Below are 18,454 nucleotides of genomic sequence, written 5' to 3'. Positions count from 1 at the left end.
AGCAAGAATGAAAGGAAAGGTGTAGAAGATGGTGAGAGAGCAGCCATGTTGTTGGTTTAAAGCAGAGGTCTGCAACCATCAACACTTAAAAAGCCATTTGACCTTTTATGTGTTGGAGTAGTAGGAGCCACAAAGTCTTTAGGAAAATTTGATATTTGCTTTGCATTCATTACTTTGTTATTTTTGTAATAAATATGAATTACCGGTATATTAATTTTTTGACTTGAAAAAGCACAAATACCCCTTGTGCTATCCTATGGGGTCAAGATGACCATTGACGTGTTCTCCCTACCATGACAAAGGTGGATAAAGGTGAAGAGGATTTCATGTAATCCATGGACACCAGTGAAGATCACAAATCATTGAAGAATCTTGTGGGGTCTAGATGACCCAACGCCCAATGTTAAAGTGCCTAGGATTGCACAACGGATTCAAAGAAAAACTTGCGTTTTCTCAAAATGTGAAATTGTTTTTTACTTTTCACAGAAGCTGGCATGTTTTCCTTTTAAAATAAAAGACTTCCTGTGCCAAACCGGATTATCCTGGAGCAGCTAACGGACTCCTATAAAAGGTTTAAACAATTCAAGGCAAAAAGGAAATCTTCTCTTGTTATACCGTAGGTCTATTTTGGTGAGTCGTCATTATTTTTCTTACTTACTCCTGCTGTTAACCTGAACATAAACACAACTCAATTAGTTTATGATTTGATAGAAAGAAAAAGGAAAAAATTATGCAGCCTAAGAAAATATGCGATTTAAGCTCATAAACTGAGAAATCAGAAAAATATCCAACTTTTCAATCAATATATTTTAAATCAGTGCACTCTGGAGGAAGAGTAGAACAATCAAGGCCTCAGGATGTCAGCAGGAATATAAAAACCTTTACATAGTTTATCTTCTATCGTTGCACCTCAGCTATAAATTCATAAACTTAACTAATCTAAATTAAATCAATCAAGCAGATTGAGATGGTTTGTTGAAGATTTTGGAGTCCCAGAAGATGAGCAAAACAGAAGAATTATGGATGTAGTCCATGACTTTTTTTTGTGTGCTTTGGTTTTATTGAGGAAGATGAAAAGGAGAGATTTTATAGAAAATTCAAAAGTGGCTTTGTTTCTCACAGAAACTACAAATAACTCAATTACAAATGAAGGGAATGATCACAAAGGAAGCATGGCTCATATAAACCAATGCAAACTTTATTTTTAAATTCTTGTACATATTTTGCACATACATCTTTCAGACATAAATGCATAAACGTTTATTAAAGAAAGATAAGTAAACAGTCTTCTTTGTTCCATTTTTTTTGTAAATAACCTTTTTTTTTTTACACAACCGTATTCATTTAAATTAACCAAAGACAGGAAATGAGAGAGAAAAGAGGTCAGGATGATTACTTTCACATTTGAAGAGATAAAAAAAAACAAAACAAGAATGATCATCAGCGGCTTAGCACTCACTCACACACCCAAACCGGCAACAGCAAAAATTCTGCCATAAAATTTATATTATCCAAAATCATTCAAGCGTTAAGCTAAATTAATTAAAAAATAAGCGACAAAAAGTCAAACAGAAAATATTGCCACCTCTTTAGTTACTCCTCAACTTCTGCCCAGGCCTCTTCAGCTTTCATGTAGTACTGGTTGGCCAGGCGACCTTTCATGGCCGCCATGGCGGCTTCTGCAGCCTCTGTGAACAGGTCACCTGCAGAGACACAAAGGGAGGGAAAATGTTACAGACGCAGGTCACAAGACTGACTAAATGACCATAGCTATGAGTGGAAGTCTGTACATATGAAGCTTTGCATTCACACAGTAGCAGGGTTGTAATAACGTTTATTCTGTTCCCTTCAGATTGGAAATATCAAAGTCTCTCTAGAGTTTTTGATATTCTCCCTTAACAGTCTGGGCTCAGACCTGCTCTCTGAGGGTCTGCAGCCAGGTTGTGGCCCCCCTTCTGGTACATTTCCGCTTCTCTGGCCAGCAGCAGGTATCGCGGCTCATCCTGCGTGCCGTCGAACTCCCCGCCTTCGTCAAAGTCCGACATGTTCAGCGCACTGTCGTACCAGTGAATTGCTTCAGCCCAGTCTTGTTTTCTGCAGGAAAAAACAAAAATAACTTATTACAAAAAAAAAAAAGTGTGAAAGTATAAAAATCATTAATCATAAAAACTCTACAACCCCAACAGAGGGCAGTGTTTCACCACTTCTGTAAAGCTACATTCACACGTGTCTGCTTCCACTGAAAAGTCGATGTAAACGTGCATTTCGGGCTTCCGTAGCTAGAACCATTTCAGGTCAAAACACGCGGCCATTGAACGCACATTGCAAGTTAAACCAGGTTGAACTTTGACCAATCAGAGACTCAGGTTTGGAAGTGACGTGTGGATGGCATCCCTTTTAATTTGTTTCAAAATTGATCATGGAGGAAAAATAATAGTTGTGGTTAGTGTCTGACTGGAATTGAATCTTTCATGCATTGGAATAAACATGCTTTAGTAAACACAGAAAAAGGAAGGAAAAAAAAGGAAGCCCCTCCCTGCTAGCTCAGTATGAACACTATGAGCCAGGCGCGTGTTCAAGAACGAGCTAAATATGTTCTCTTGTTTACATTCCCGGTGTGTCCGCAGCTTCGCAGGACTCTTTTTCTTGAGTTCTGAGCATAAATCCAAACTGACCTGTCAGCCGACAGATTGATTCCACTATCAAAGGCTCTGGCCACTATGATCATGGAGGATCTGTCTCCAGCTTCAGCGGCCTGCAGCAGATATTTGAAACCTTTCATCCGGTTCCCAGCGTTGTCCTGCCAACAAACCAAACCTGTCAGAGCTGTAACCCCTAACAGGAGGCCCAGCGGTAAAATTCAGCTTACCTCCAACTCCATGTCAGGCAGTATGTGATGCGGTAACCGGAGGTAACACTGTCCTAAGGCTACGATGGCCTCCAGCTCCCCACACAGCGCCGCTCTCTCCAGGTGGAACATGGCGGAGCTCTCATCCCACTGCTCGTCCTTCTCGCAGAAGCGCCCCGCTTCGTGGTACCGGACCATGGCCAGATGGACCTGAGAGGTCAAAGTAGTAAAAGGTCAAAAACACTTTCAATCAGGATTTGACACAAGACTTTCTGAACAATTTTAACAAAACGCCGATTTTAACAGCTGGGTTTTAAATTTGTTTTTCTCCCCTCAAACGTCTTTGTATCATTTATAAAAAATATTTATATAAAGAATAAGAATCAGTTTGTGTTATTAATCTTTAAATTTGAGGAATTCTACTTTCATCTGTTTCTATATTAATAGGTACATTTGTTGATTTTATTACAAGGTGTTCTGTTTGGTGAGTTTGCTGTAGATGTGTGCGTCTTTAGACATTTGCCTCCACTTGAAAAAACATTTCCCATATTTACATTTTTAGTATTTAGTTTTCTTTCTTTTACGATTTTTGTATTTCTAATTTACATGCTGTTGTTTGCACTTTATGCTATTAATTCTGATCTGCTTAATGCGTTTTACATTTATTTTTTCCACTACAGATGATGGCATAGCCTTAACTTACTGTTGTGTCGTTTAACTAAAGTAGTTGCTAGGCAACCTCATTAAAATAGTAATAAAAAAATAACATTTGTTTGAACCATGCTGTTTAAATAATGCATAAATGGAAAACATGAACTATTATTCGATGAATGCTTTACAATACAGATTTTTAACCCCAACAATCCATTTTTACTTGAAATTTCTAGAAAATTTGAGCATTTCGATGGATCTTTTGGATTTGTTTTGCAACAAAAAGTTCATTTTGTTTGAAGGAAAACATCTCAAGATGCTCTAATGACTGTATATAACTTTATTTGAGATAAAAATAGAAAAAAATGCTTCGTCTTTTATCATATATTTGTTTTTTTTTTTGCAGTAGTATTTCCATCAGAGCTAATTGATTTTTTTCAGGCTCCTACCTTTCCCAGATTTGACTGTCCAATCTTTTTCTGCAGCAGAGTGTTGAGGCGCTCCACTTCTGTCGCCACACAGGAAGGGCGGTGGACATGAGAGCGAGACGAATGGAAGAAGCTCCATTTCTCATCTGTCAGCTGGAGTGAAAACAGATGGGAGAAAAGATGGAAGAAGATTTTTTTTTAAAAAGTAATCACCCTTTTTAGTCATCAGATAATTACATCCCACTCTGGGGCACACCCATCCAGCTGGAGCTTTAACAGAGAGATGACACAACACTTCAATCATGTGACATGAAGTTGTAAGCAGCATGACGCACAAAAAACACACAAAGCTGGTACCTGTCATTAAAAATGGAAAATTTGCTCAATTTGAGGTAGATGCTGTTTCAGCTCCAAATATATTTTGGTTTCTCTGAAAATTTGAATATGTTTTTTACAAGCTACAGATTGACAAAAGCTGACAAGGAAGCAGCAGCAAATCAAAAAAATAGTGTACATCTTAATGGATTTTCCAGCAAACATAGAGCTTGAGAGGAGCAAAATGGCACAGAGCTGCTTCCAAAGCAACTACTTTTAAAAGCCTCCGTGCAAATAATCACCGCTTCATAGATGGGACTGCATGAGTTAAAGTTTGCAGAGACTCTTGGAGGAGCTACCATCTTCTTCTGGTGAGGAGAAAATGAAAAAAAATGGGGAACTAAGTTAGAAGAAAAAAAGGCTTGAGGAGGTGATGAGGAAAAAAGGAACGATAGAAAGGTGATTGATGATTATGGCCGAAGAGGGAGGAAAGATCTAAAAACTTGTTTACCCGTCTGATACTGTCCTCATCCGACTCTGAGTAAGGTCTGTGGTAGCGCTGGTGCACCTATGACAATATATGACATGCATCACAAAAAACGTCCTGCCCTTAAAGCTGGTATGAGTTAAGAACCTGGAAAAGAGTCTAAAAACTTCAAAAAGTGAAGAAAAGTTAGCCTGACACAATATATTTTGATCATGTGGAGTATTTCTACAAGTTTAAGTAAACTTTCTAAATTAATTAAAAAAAATTAGCTTTAAATATACATTTAGGCTTTTCAAATGTCTTGATAAAAACAAATTCTACCATAAAAAAAAAGAATTTCAGTGCATTTTTGAGGTTCAGCCAGTAAAACCCCAGGATTGGTTCAGCTGTAATTAAAAAAAAAGGATGCATAGATGTTTACCCCATCCATGTGGTCGCTGGAGTCTGGTTCGCTCCTCCTCTCACTAGGGTAGCCGCTGTCTCCACCGCTTTCTGATTCCTGACAAAACAAAAAATGAAATAACAACTGAGAACTTGTAAAAAAAAAAAATCAAACATAAAACCTAATTATTATTAACCTAATTGTTTTCTCCTGTTGGATTCTTGGCAACAAACTCATACACAAAGAGGCACCTGTTGTTGCCATCTTCCGCCACTTGGTGGCAGTGTTTACAATTTATTCAGATATGTTACTACATGAAGGTCACATGAAAAAGAACGATGTAGTTTGCAACTGATATTCAGTGTTTTTTTTCCCTTTACGTTCAAAACGCGCCTCAAATAACAGCTTTATGCTTTGACAGGAAAATTATAAGACAGAAAGACACCCACAAAAGTAGGTTAAAGCCCCCACCAGATAACATTTTTGCGGTAGTTTTGTGACTCAGAAAGAGATAAAAGTCACAGCAGACAGCAGATTTGTTTTGTGTGAACAAAGTGTTACACAAACCGTGCTGCTGGCTGAGAGCTTTGTCTGCAGCACTCGTGAACGCACACATTGTTGTGCTGGCCTCATGTGATGACCGCATTTCAGCAGATTAGCAGGGGGCCTGTACGTGTTGTGCAAGAAGAGCAAACTGCTTGTTGGAGGAGTGTAAACAAATGGATCTCTGTGAGCTCGACACGGGTTGAACTGCCATAACCCCTTTGTTTGAGTAGGAAAAACAATGCAAATAAGAGACCGTGAACCCAACCTGTCACAGCAACTATCATTAGAATATTGCATCAAGGAACAGATTGCAGGATCCCTCAGCAAAAAGTAGTCTATTACATGTACTACAAGTATACTTAGTCAATACTAAAAGTGAGGCAGTATTCTTAAAGTTTAGTTTTTATATTTCATTTGTAAATTTAAAATGTGCCAATTTATTCTGTATTCAGTTAGTATTTTTTCAGTAAGTATTTTTTTCTACACTACAAGCACATGATCTATAGTATACTTGCTATGGTAAAAATGTAAAGCGGTCAACCTCCCATCAGAAGATTGATGGTTCAGTTCCTGCAACATGTGTGTTGAAGTGTCCTTTGGCAGGACAACAACATTATTCCTGACGGTTTAAGGTTTGCACCAGCATGAAGTCAGTGTTTGAATATGTGTGCATGAGTGAATGGGGCTGTGATACTTAATAAAATCAACTTTAAGTGTACTACTTATTCTTACGGAATGCAGTGAAAAACTTGCATGGGATAAACCTTAATATTTTGGTTTGCTCTCACAAAACTGCTATCTAAACGCACATGAAACCATTACTGAGCTCCAGTACTTAGACAAAAACAATTAGAATCAAACATCATTACTAATATTAAACAAAAATCATAAACTGCATTAAGTCGCCTTTTACAAATCGAGGCCTGACCAACAAAAACACTTCTTAATCTGACATGAGGGCAGATAATTAGTTTATTTTCTGTGAGATTAAACATAATTTTCTGCTGGTGGTTTGTACTTCCAGGAAATTCATTTCATTTTGTGCCTCCTTTAGTTCTGTGCTGTTTGTGAATTTTGTGCTTTTTAGAGTATTTTTTTCTTTTTTTAAAACCAGCTAAAAATCTCTGCAGGTCAGTTAGAACTCACCTTGTGTTCCCCTTGGTTGTTATTGCTGAATCGTTCATGTTCATTCATTCCAGTAAAAGATAAGCCTGGAAAATGCATTAAGGATTCAAACATTTATTCTCAGCTGGATGTGCTAACGCTAAATCACATAGAGTGACTCACCCAGAGATCCGACTGCTGTGAAGGGGGGATTAAGAGGTGAACAGGGGATGGACTCGGCGTCGCTCATGCTCTCGTCTGCAGATGACGTCTCGGACAGGCGAGAGAAGAGCGGCGGCGCCCGGCTGGCAGACCAGGTCCGAACTCGGGGCGAGCCGCACTGCTCCTCGCAGCCCCTCAGCACCGTCTGTGCGCTTTTCTTAAAACCAAAAAATAAAGAGAAAGAGAATTAACAAACCTCAGAACACAACCCACTGTTCTTGCACTGAGTTTTAAAACGTTTTGAATTACAAGAAGTTTGTTGGTGCCGTCCAGCTGGGACATTTCTTCCGGGGAAAGGTCGAACGGCGTCAGGCCCATGCTCTTGCAGATCTTGTTGCACATGTGGGAGTGGAAGAACAGAGCCATGCCCCGCACACCTGGAACACAGGTCTTCTCAGATCCCATCTTCCTGGCCCACTATAGTTCAACAGCAGTTTTCCCAAACAAACGGATACCTAGATTCCCATCTCCGAAGTCAGTCCCCTTCTCCGTGTGGATCTGGGGGTCCGTGTACAAATCTCCCACTCCCTGGATGTCCACCACGATCAGCTGGTGGCCCGAGCGCTCAAAGGTGAAGTGACTGAAAGCCTGCAAGACGGAAAAAAAGGACATTTCTTTTTAAAGCAATGTCATCTGAGTTCAAATGTACCAGGAGACAGCCGCTCACCTGTGGAGTGAGTCGGATGTTGTCGTCCCTGACAAAGCCAGAGTTGGAGTTGTATTTAATGTACTTGCCCTCGATGTAATGCTCTAGGTGGAACAGAGGTTTGCCGGGTCTGTTTGTCATCTCCACCACACACATCTGCATGATGTCAACCTAAAAAAATACAAACGCATAATAAATAAAAAGGCACAGAATCTGTGGGTTGTGTTTGCTAAAAAGGTTGGCACATTCGTTTTGAATAATAAAAGCTGAAATCTCTGATCTTTAGTCTGATTATGAACAAAAAAACTGACTGATTCAGGTTTAAGCGGTTCCTAAAAAAGAACATTTTCTTCACAGTCTTTACATTCCACAGCTCAAAAATGATGAAAAACAGCAAAAAGTTACATGCAATTATGTTGATCATAATTCATGATCTTTTTGACCTTGTCTTCCCGGCAAAGAAAAACGTCAAATGACTTGACCTGTTCTACAGGATTTACAGCACAAACGTTATTTATTTTTTTTTTTTTTAAAGATCTATTCCCAGGGGCGTGATGAGCCTCATCCAGTCTGGGTCCTTGGAAAGGTCCCATCGCACTACTGCCTAACTCTGTAGCCACAAGGGGGCCCAAGTCTGGGTCTCCCTGTGCCGGTCCCCAGCCCGGATAAAAAAAGATCCCTTTTCTAATATTTCACACTACAACATTACCAAAAAGCAGCAATTTGAAGTTGATTTTGCCCTCGTAAATGAGTGGGAACATTTCTCCTCCACCTGTTTGGGAGGTCTGTGTCGATTGTACTCCTCTCCCCAGAGTTTGGCCTCCATTTGCAGCCTGACGTCCTCAAAGTAAACGTCTCTGTCCACCTCCTGCATGTAACGCTTTGCCACATAGTTGGAAGCCGACTTCCAGTTGCTGCTGTGAGAAAAATTGGACAACTTCTTCCTGCAGGGACAAAGACGTCAACATTACCATGTTTTTTGTTCATTTGCCGTCACTGTTGAACTTTAAATATAAAAAAAAAAACGAAGCTATAACAGAAATAAAGATCTGAGATGTGTTTTTCTTTTAAGTTGCAACATCAGCTTGGAGACGTGGTGATCTAGTCTTCACAGAACAATTTATGCTCCAAATCCAGATGTGTACAGTCTGTGCACGTACACTGCAGAGCAAGATATGTTTGGGCTTGTTCAAGTCGAGAGCTATTTTTGTTCTCATCTGCTCATTTTCTGCCTTTTTTATTTGTGGAAGGGAATTTTGTTTACCAAAAAAAAAAAATCCAAAAAGACTGTCAGAACAAAAGGGGTTCCCAAAATCTGCTTTACCAAAAATGTAAACATCTAAAGTGTGGATTCTAAATGAAAACATTGTTAATTTAAAGCTAAAATGAGATAATTTAGGCTTGCATTGTTATTATTGTGCAGAAATAAAGCATTTTTCTTTTTTGAGATACAGAAAATAAATACTAAAACTTACGATCGAAAGCACTCTCTCATGGCTCCCTTTCCAAACGGCTGAAAGAAATCAAACAGTGGGAACATCAGACATCAGCTGCTAGTTGAGGAAAAAACATGTACTTTTGAGTTGTAATACCTGAGAACCCATTTTAATGTGGATCTGGTCTTGATGCCATTCCCCTGTGATGGCATTGTACCTGCAGAAATATTAAGTTGTGGAAAATCTCAATTATAAATGACAAAAATACCTAAATGCTGATAATAAAAAAAGTCCTAAAAGTAACTCTCATTTGCCCAAAATACAAATGAAGAATAGAAGAAAAATTGCTTGGATGTGTAAATAGTTATAAGTGTGGAGCTCATAGTACTGCAAACCAGTACAGTATAAACAACAGCCCCCTCCATATTGTAAACCCACTCATGCGTGGGTGTCACACTGCTGACTTCCTTTCCTTTTTAAGTTCACTTTTCCACACTGAACTCCCAAACTAAAAAAAAAAGGTTCACTCCCCTTTGCCAAGAGAACAGCTTTGTCCACAGCTCTCGTTCTTTTCAGGGAGCCACATAAACCACTTTGTTTTTACCACTGAGGAAGCAGAAATGGATGAAACAAGGACCGTCTGTGTTCTCCAGTTTCTCTAAAAAAGCACAATGACTCCATCTGTGTTTTATCTGGACCGTGGTTCTGCGATTGGGCCCTAAACCAACGGTGCTGTAGATGAGCTTTAAAGTGTGTGCTGTGTTCATGCATCCTGCACGTAAACAGATGATACATGAGCGCCTTTAGACTGAGAGCACGGAGCTCATTTTCCACTCATGCGCCCCAAAAAGAACGATCCAATTTCTGACCTTTCGGTCATCTCTGCTGCAGAGTCGCCTCGGACTGGGAACACGGTGTACCGAGGCTGCAATGAAGGGGGGGGCAATGAGGGGTGAGATTACAAGCGAGTAAAATTAGCCCACTAAAAGGGCAAACCAGGGCAAGAGTTCAAATTCAGCACACTCTTTGCTGTACAGCTATGAATGGGACGATTAAAAGGCCTCTTCAGAACCTGGCTGGTGTTTGTCAACAGCTACAACTAGCCAACATATGTGTGAGGTGGAGGGAAGCCTGCAGTCAGCTCATGCATATCTGTGTCGAATGTGCAAACATTAAGCCAACATGTGATCGCTTTAACGCTCTTCCTATCAGCTTTCCTGATAACGTGTCTGCTTTGTATTAGAAGCCTGCTGCATTCTAATGATGTTCAGCAAAATTAACAAAACTCCTACTGTCTGCAGCCACGTAACTACTAATAAATATCAATAATAGCTCAATCATATATCAGTATCAATAATGCTAAGTGATGTATTCATGGTCAGTCTGTAAATAATAATAATAACAAGTCTCCTACCTGTACCGCATGCAGGATTCTGTTGGAATCTCCTCCAGATGAAACTGTGCCCAGGGGTCGGGCATGGCTCGGGCCTTTTCAATGGCATTCTTCCACGCCGCCTGCGCAGACGCAGACAGTAAAAACCTCTGTTTTTACACTTGTTTCTGCACAAAAAGATGACAAGTCTTTTTTTTTTCCCCTCAAGGGGTTTAGCAGAACAGTAGGAGGGGAAGTTGTGCAAAGCTCTTGGGGGATAAATGCTTTTGAAGCTGATTTGCAATGGGAAAACAATCCATTTTAAGTGCTGAAAATGGTGTTCATGAAACCAAAATGCAACAAATTTGAATTCTGTTGCAGTCTTGGTAAAGCACAATAATATTTAGTAGCACAGATGCTTTTAATTTCATAACTTCTGCATTGAATTGTTTCTCCTTTGCAGAAACTACTGAATTAAATGAACGAAATAGAGTCGTGCAGAACTTTGTGGCCATCTGCAGCTTTGATAAACAAAATGCAAACAGGACTCTGCAGTAAATCAGCTGTCACACGGGGTCTAAATTTGTCAGCTGAGCCCGAGTCTGCCCCTACAGCGGGGAGCGGCACGTCTCCCTCGTATCGCTCGCCAGAAGACGTGCTTCTATTTTCAGAGACATGAGGAGAAATATGACCGGTCGTGTCTCCCACTGAGGAAAACATCACAGGACGGGTCAGACCTCTTGCAAGCAGCGAGGTCTGACATGCCCTGCAAATGCAAACTGGCCACAACGTTGCAATTGATGATGGTTGCAGGTGAGTTTTCAGCAGGAAGATGGATTTCAATTGAGTTTTGGCAGTAGAGTGATGGGGGGGAAGTGGGGAAAAAAATCCCAGGAAGGAAATGGAAAGGGGAAATGCAGAGCGGGAATGGAGGAATGCAAGTTAATTTGCAACATACCCGTGCGCTCTCAGACAAAACACTGTACGAATGAGCCTCTGCATCATGCTATTTGGAGAGGTAAAGAGAACCATCAGTTTATTGATTTATAGCATCAGCTTAAACATAAACTCTATGACATTTTTAATCAGAAAAGCAAAATAGAACTTAAAAAAGGCTATTCACCCCACAGGCACTGGTGGAGATAAGAAGCACTGAATCAAACTATTGTGCGGCTGATAATAAATCCAGGCAAAATGAAAACATTCATCTTCATCATATGGAGTGAAAGCCGCCTTCCTGTACTTCCTGTTCTAGTCCGATTGTATTGAAAGGGCGTGCAGCCAGCCCTCACTCCACACATACAAGTAATAAACATGCACGTGTGCAGCCATGCACACTCCTTATAAGGTCAAGACAAATGCAGAACTGAATGACATTATGGAGCAAACAGAATTTTTACTTTTGCACAAACATCTTACTTTGTACAGAAAGTTGGTTTTGGGCAGAGAGTTTGACAGCTGTCTGGTGTAACCCAGATTTTTCAGGTAGTGGCAAACCTCTTTGGCAGAGTCACCCAGGATTGGTGAGATGAAATGTTCATCATTCTCATCATCGGTGCCATTGGCGTCGCTGAGAGAGGAAGGTCGCGGTCTGATGCCATTCCTCTGCTCGGAGGTCCTCTGGGCACTGCCCTCCTCCTCCATGGTAAACATCAGGTCTTCCTCCATGTTGCCTATGTTGTTATTGAAGAGGAGAGTGTTTATGATTGTTGAACGGCCATGTTTACCTGAGGAAATGTTGCTGCATTATGATCGAGGTTAAAATATAATGCAAAAATCAATATTTATGATTATGTAGTAACATGTTTTTTTATTTTGATGAGCAGTTAATGCACAATAACCCGGAAAGCATCTATAAACATATATATTTTTAATGGTAAAAGTATTTTGGTCAAATAATATATTTACTTTTTCAATCCATCCATCCATAAATCCAACAACAAACCTGCAGATCAGATCCAAACAGACTCCTTCAATCCGGGCAGATGATCACAATGAACCAGCCACTTAGGTCCTCTTCCTTTTCTCGGCTTCAGCTCGAAGATAAATAAACAGGATTGCATTAGCAGCCTTTGAAAACCCCTCCCAGATGAAAGTGGAGTCCTCCTTCTTCTCCACACTGTCCTGAAGGTCCGGGGACGTGTTTGGCAGCTAGCTGTTGTACTTGTACGGTCGAACTGTCAGTCCACCACAACGATTATGCTCCTCGGCACGTTTCACAGCACCACTTCCCTTGTGGCCACACCCACTGGGTTTGCCTACTTCAGAAACTCTGGAAATGCCACGTGTTCCTCTAAATTTTGAAGTAAGTATTTAAAAATACAACATAATTTGTTCGTTTTTAATCCTAATAATTGATACAAAGTCTGATATTAAGCAAAAGAACCACAATTGATTTCTAAACGTGCAGATAATCAACAACAATAATGTTTACAACTATGAACGAGCACGTGAACGCAGCATTCCGTTGCGTTTAGCGCCATGGCTTTAACTGCACTGTGTACTAGAACAAACCAATGAGTTCGCGACGAGTTTTTGCACAGTGCCAGTAAATTGCCAATCATTCGGCTATGGCTACCACATGTCTGATATTTATTTTTAGCGGACGTTATTATTTACGTCGTGTAAGTCATTACGTAACCATCGTTTATACAAATGTTTATGTGTATTGCTTATATTACTTCGTATACTTAAGATGGCGTCGTTATTGTAAATCTTTTTCAATAATAACCGCTAGAATACTCTGCAATTCGACGTTTTTAAATGTAAAGGATAATTACAACAGAATCACAGTCTGTTTCCCATGGTAGTCCTGTCGTATTAAGCAAATCTACATCTATTTCGTATATAAAGTACCATTTTCCACTAATGCTGGTACACGGTAGCGTGGCCGAGTGGTCTAAGGCGCTGGATTTAGGCTCCAGTCATTTCGATGGCGTGGGTTCGAATCCCACCGCTGCCAAGTTTTTTGCACCTTTTCACTTCATTTTTTCAACAGAAACTTTATAATAAACGTCTAAAACTATACTTTAGAAAAATGTTTAATCTTCACTTAGTTTTTGTGCACTTGATGCCTTTAAGAATTACAAACTGACTCACTAGTGCCATCCTGTGGCCAAAAGTCAGTTTAGCAGTTTCAAAAAACTGTCAACACTAAAATATATAGAATCAACTGAATAGATTTAATCTTAAACAACTATTGTTATTAATCATATTTAGATAAAGGTATTACTGCATTTTTCTTATACATAATGCCTTAGCTGTAAACACAAACTATCATAATAAATAATAGATGTAAACCAAAAAGAACCTACAGTATTTTATTTTTTTTAAACTCTTTACCCCAGAGTAGACTGTAAACATTTTAGTACACTTACAAGGAACAAACAGTCTTGTCAGCAGGTAGAAATTTATTGTAAGTCATTTAAAAAGTAAAGTAAATGATTGATAGAAAGAAGCCAGTATCCAAAGTACCTTCTCTTTTATTTTCTTTTTTTTATTTTTTTTTTCTTATTTTGTAGTTGTTTATGAGATTCTTCTTATTTTTTTGGTTCAAATGGTTTCTTAAATATTTATGTTTTTTTTTCACTGTTTAATGACGGATTCCTGTGAAGTATCGAGAAGCCACAAATCGCATTTTCTGGATGGCGAGCCGAGTGTCCTCTGAGGATATCCCAAGATGCCACACAGCTCTGACAGAGTTCCCAAAATGGGGGTACATGAGAACTTGCACTCCCTGCCCCAGAGCCGCCTCCTCATCCTCCCCGACCTCACTCATGCGGGTGCAGAACTCCTGGGGGGTCATGGTGGAATCCTGCAGGGCGAAGCGCAGGATGTTTGTTTCCACCGCAGACACGTCCACAGCAAACAGAGGGGGCTTGCAGTCGAGCAGAGCTGGCAAAGAAATGGAGCACAGATAAGTAGATGGACAAGAACGACAGCCGTCTGGCACATTAGGTTGTCGGCGCTCACCTAAAGCGAAGGTTTTTGCATTGCGATGATCCTCCACTAATCTCCCGATCATATTCTCCAAGGAGAACCTGCCAGCTGCTGCTAGAATACCAGCCTGTCGCATTCCTCCACCCAGCGCCTTACGGCACCGCAACGCTTTGGAGATGAAGTCACGTGGTCCAGCCAGCACAGTACCAACCGGGCAGCCTAAACCCTGATGGACACAAAAAGAAACAACTTTCTTTCTTTCTCCTTTCAGAATTTACAAGTTTGTTGTTATGACTTACCTTAGAGAGGCACACACTGACGGTGTGTGTGTGCTGCAGAATAGTAGATGGAGGCACCTCCTGGGCAACGGCAGCATTCATCACCCTGGCTCCATCCATGTGGAGAGACACACCATACTGGTCTGCTAAAGCACGAACCTTAAAGAGCAAAACAAAGAGAAAAGTAGTACAATACCGGGATCCTTCAGCCTCGTATGTCCAAACTAAGATACCATGAATACATAGATTTACATATTTGTTTTGCATGTCAGTGCATAAATAAGCCACACCTCCTGCAGGAAGGGCAGCGGCAGCACACGCCCCCCCTGAATGTTGTGTGTGTTCTCCACACATATGAGGCGAGAGCGTGGGTAATGCGGATCGGGGTAACCGTGGCGGATCTTTGCCTCCAGCTGCTTCAGGTCAAATGTCCCATCAGGAAGGGTGGTGACTGTGGTGGAGTGGACTCCCGCCAGCTGCATCATTACAATAAACACACATTTGACCAAAATAAGACTTTTTTTTTTCTTCTTTTTTTTTTGCTGGCTGTGCAGCTCACTCACCTGCGCGCTCCCCCCTTGTTCGTAGATGTGCAAGTGCGAGAGATCCCCTACGATCATCTCATCTCCGCGTTCTCTGCAGTGCACCATCACTGCACCGACAAACGGCGGCACAATCAACCCTCCAGACAAGGTGAAAGGTCAACTACTTGAAGGTTTTGCGATTCTTACCTGCAATGAGGTTACTCATGGTGCCAGAGGGGACAAATATTGCAGCCTCCATCCCAAACAAATCAGCTGCAGTCTGCTGTAAATCTGCAAAAAATCCTTTCAGTTTTTATTTTGAAAAGTAGAGTTTTTTTTCCTGTTGCCATGTTTTCTACTTTTGAACGTTTTGCTCATACAACTCAGTCAATGATCAGCTGGTGTGAGTTGTGCAATTTAAAAGTTAAAAACGGTTTTCTTTTGCTCCTTTAAAACACAATTTTAAAACGTTTTTGAAAAAAAGATAGCAAAGTGATTGCAACACCGATCATTACAATACTTTACACGTTAAACTGGGTTAACTTTAAGACAACAGTATTTCTTTACTCCTACCATTAACTGTGGGGTCCTCCCCCATCACGTCATCCCCAACCTCAGCCTCGGCCATGGCCTGCCGCATGGCCGGACCGGGCTTGGTTACCGTGTCGCTGCGGAGGTCCACCACCCGAGCGTGGGACGTCCCGCCCGCTCCTCCTCGGGACCTGGGTTCACCGGCGTTGTTGTAGTAGCACCGGAAGGGGCTCCGTCCCAGGATGGCGGCGGTTGCAGCCCTGCCGCTGCGCGGAGAGCCGCAAACCACGGAGCCATATTTAAGAATTTGAAATAAAAATGTGTTTTTCAGAGCCATGATGCCCGTCTGCCTCTCATCTTTTGCAGGGGAGCTTTTTCGCTGAAGCAGCTGAACTTTGGATCACTACACCTGCAATCGATAATCATTGACTTACTTGAAGATAATAATCGATTACCGAGCTATCGATCGATATGCACTACACAAAACTGACCACCAGATGGCGCCAAACCCCCAACAAGGAGTAACATTGTTAGTGTGTCAATTATAAAAATTGTAGTAACACGGCTCTCTTACGTTTTCAGCTGTCTTAGCCATTTCATATAAACATGTCTTTAAACTCTTTAAACTATTCGTTTTTTATTATTATTTGAGGCCTGCCCAACTGATTTCATTTACTCAACAGCTCACATGTACTTAAAACAATGCTTTTATCATCAAATAGCACATTTGATGATAAGAATATTGTATTTTGGACAGATACTTTGAAAGAAACACTAGGCTAAAATTAAACAAAATGACAACAAATAACTGAAAGAAAGTGAGAAGAGGTAAAAGATAAATAGGTTTTCACACTCCATGCCCTAGACAGAATTTCTTACCACACCCAGTACACTCACTATCTATTATAGTCTATTATAGTCCTGTTGCCTCACTAACGAGGACACTTTCAGTTTCAGATACTCATATACACACATGTGACTACACACAGAAAGATACACACATAGAAAGATCACATTTTAAATATAAACACTGATTTGGGTCCACTTAAATCTTAGTAGCAGACAGACTCAAATGTTGCCCCACACGATTCAAATTTATCTTCAGAAATATTTACAGTTTTTTATGTTTTGTGTATGTACATATCTATCAATAATCATACTTCTATGTTTGCTGTTAGACTGTTTTATGTTTGGACATTGTTATAAGTGTGAATTGGTTCTGCTCCACAGCCTTGCTCCATATTTGGATACACAAAACACCAGAGGCTTTTGCCTTGTGTGCAATACATTTATTTTCTTTACTTTATGAATGTGCCTATTAATGGATTTTGGACTGGTGAACATGTATAAATAACTTTTTTTTTTCTTAATGGAAAAGACCAATTTGTCTGGGTGACCCTAATCTTTTGTACGGAAGTGTTTTAATGAATATGTATTTTCTTAAGTATTTTTATTTTGTTTGTGTCTACTTCATGTTAACTTTTATTTCTTTGTAAATTGTATCTTTAGATGGGCTTCGATAAGCATGACGCTTCAGCCTAGTCCATTAGATTCAGGATTGTAATCAAGCTACCTTCTCTATAACATCTGCAGAAAAATATAAAATAACAAATATAATGCACAATATTTTACATCTAGATGAGGAGTATTGGAGTGAAATACATCTAAAAATATTTATTTTTGGCAAAATGGAAGTATAGAACAGCCAGAGGACCAACCATCATATTTTGTTAGTTAAGTTAATTTAAAAAAAGGTAAAACAGTGAGCAAACAAAAAACCAGGGGCTTGTGTTCCTCATAAGAAGAAAGACTAAAACAAAAGTCACCTTATAAAAGCAGATTCAGCTCAACACAAAGTCTATGACAACAGAACAGACAAAAACTGGCTCTCAAATTACAGGATAAGAAAAGTGTTTGAATCTCTGAGTTTAACCGGTTATTTAGGTCAAAGAGGACACTCAAAACAACAGATTTTTATCAAAACCGGTTAAAAACATCACACATAATCTGTTTTAATAAATGACTGACTGACTCATTTCTGTCAGCCTTTTTGTTTATCTGTCCTATTCTTACATGTTTTAAGGTTTTGTGTATTTTTGTTTGTTTCTGAGGTGTTTTTTTTTTTGGGGTGTAATTTTATTTTTTAGTTATTTTTGAATTTTTGCCATTGACTTAAAAAACAACGGAAAGCTCAACCCCTCCCTTCTTGTGTTCCCGAATAAAAAGCACCATTGCTTCCTGACACGAGCACTGCCATGTTGAAACCAGTCGACAGCGATTGGTCCAAGTTGCTCTGAGTCATCGTATCTATGGCAACTACTGTTGCCATTGCCAATCGGACCAATCACTGTCGACTGGATGCTAGATTGCGGCGCCCGTATCAGGAAGCGATGGTGAGGGATCACGAGAGCTGGAGGTAAGGCCTTTTCTATGGGTGACGTCATTCCTCCATTCGCCAATTCTTTTTACCGTCTATGATTTCTGCTGGTCATCTCATTCAGAGGGGGCAGTCACCGCCTTTTGGGGGCATTGCGCCCCTCCTTGCCCATGCCTATATCCGGCCTTGCACTACTCCAGGGCTGACCAACCCTTGGCCCTTAAGAGCCACAATCATGCCTGGTCTCCAGCTCTCCTTGACCATCCTTCTGCTGTTTGGCTGACTCAAGTGATTCCACATCCTGATTGACAGAAGAAACCTGGTTTAGGAAGTCAGGATCAAGCAGTCCAGGGAGCGCTGGAAACCAG

At 40.3% G+C, this 18,454-nt stretch overlaps 2 protein-coding genes, 2 long non-coding RNA genes and 1 other non-coding gene across 15 annotated transcripts; 3 read left to right on the top strand and 2 right to left on the bottom strand.

The window, feature by feature from the left end:
- Positions 1–1,177: 1,177 nt before the first annotated feature.
- On the bottom strand, positions 1,178–12,522 carry eef2k (eukaryotic elongation factor 2 kinase). Of its 11 annotated transcripts, none has more exons than XM_023949264.2 (20): positions 12,383–12,522; positions 11,857–12,110; positions 11,396–11,443; positions 10,480–10,580; positions 9,222–9,282; positions 9,105–9,142; positions 8,402–8,573; positions 7,651–7,800; positions 7,439–7,571; positions 7,233–7,360; positions 6,945–7,140; positions 6,804–6,868; positions 5,151–5,228; positions 4,754–4,810; positions 4,545–4,610; positions 3,949–4,080; positions 2,870–3,058; positions 2,676–2,800; positions 1,916–2,094; positions 1,178–1,703 (listed from the first exon to the last, which is right to left on the bottom strand). In XM_023949264.2, exons 2-20 carry the CDS (start codon positions 12,103–12,105, stop codon positions 1,594–1,596), a joined length of 2,277 nt encoding a protein of 758 aa, XP_023805032.1. In that variant the 5' UTR covers positions 12,106–12,110; positions 12,383–12,522; the 3' UTR covers positions 1,178–1,593. The 11 variants fall into 11 exon arrangements, with proteins under 11 accessions (XP_023805032.1, XP_023805037.1, XP_023805033.1 ...); XM_023949269.2 differs by having other exon boundaries at positions 11,935–12,110; XM_023949265.2 differs by having other exon boundaries at positions 11,857–12,164; positions 12,383–12,520.
- Positions 12,523–12,600: 78 nt separating this feature from the next.
- Positions 12,601–15,168, top strand: LOC110017218 (uncharacterized). Its single transcript, XR_002292543.3, has 2 exons — positions 12,601–12,742; positions 14,052–15,168. It is a non-coding gene; the product is annotated as an uncharacterized LOC110017218 (long non-coding RNA).
- Positions 13,318–13,399, top strand: trnal-uag (transfer RNA leucine (anticodon UAG)). Its single transcript has one exon. It is a non-coding gene; the product is annotated as a tRNA-Leu (tRNA).
- tha1 (threonine aldolase 1) lies at positions 13,830–16,148 on the bottom strand. The gene is made up of 7 exons (XM_004080467.4): positions 15,752–16,148; positions 15,386–15,469; positions 15,218–15,306; positions 14,945–15,130; positions 14,676–14,813; positions 14,410–14,602; positions 13,830–14,331 (listed from the first exon to the last, which is right to left on the bottom strand). The coding sequence occupies exons 1-7, from the start codon at positions 16,044–16,046 to the stop codon at positions 14,030–14,032; spliced, it is 1,287 nt and encodes a 428-aa protein (XP_004080515.1). The 5' UTR covers positions 16,047–16,148; the 3' UTR covers positions 13,830–14,029.
- On the top strand, positions 15,226–17,744 carry LOC105356572 (uncharacterized). Its single transcript, XR_910684.3, has 2 exons — positions 15,226–15,347; positions 16,076–17,744. It is a non-coding gene; the product is annotated as an uncharacterized LOC105356572 (long non-coding RNA).
- The last annotated feature ends 710 nt before the right edge of the window (positions 17,745–18,454 follow it).

This window comes from Oryzias latipes, chromosome 19 (assembly GCF_053564925.1).
Source record: "Oryzias latipes strain Hd-rR chromosome 19, Olatipes_Hd-rR_3.1".
In the NCBI taxonomy this organism is placed as follows: domain Eukaryota; kingdom Metazoa; phylum Chordata; class Actinopteri; order Beloniformes; family Adrianichthyidae; genus Oryzias; species Oryzias latipes.
The sequence above is the reverse complement of the archived record's forward strand: the minus strand, read 5'-3'. Positions and strand labels throughout refer to the sequence as shown.

Bases quoted from the DNA above. Each gene is read 5' to 3' on its own strand.
- tha1 (XM_004080467.4), bottom strand. From the start codon at position 16,046: ATGGCTCTGAAAAACACATTTTTATTTCAAATTCTTAAATATGGCTCC. The intron at 15,307-15,385 runs GTAAGAATCGCA...TTGTCGGTGCAG, and splicing joins CATGAGTAACCTCATTGCAG to TGATGGTGCACTGCAGAGAA. The intron at 14,603-14,675 runs GTAAGTCATAAC...TGTGTCCATCAG, and splicing joins TCAGTGTGTGCCTCTCTAAG to GGTTTAGGCTGCCCGGTTGG.
- eef2k (XM_023949264.2), bottom strand. From the start codon at position 12,105: ATGGAGGAAGACCTGATGTTTACCATGGAGGAGGAGGGCAGTGCCCAG. The intron at 10,581-11,395 runs GTATGTTGCAAA...GCGTCTGCGCAG, and splicing joins TTTTGTCTGAGAGCGCACGG to GCGGCGTGGAAGAATGCCAT. The intron at 6,869-6,944 runs GTGAGTCACTCT...TGCATTTTCCAG, and splicing joins CACAGCAGTCGGATCTCTGG to GCTTATCTTTTACTGGAATG.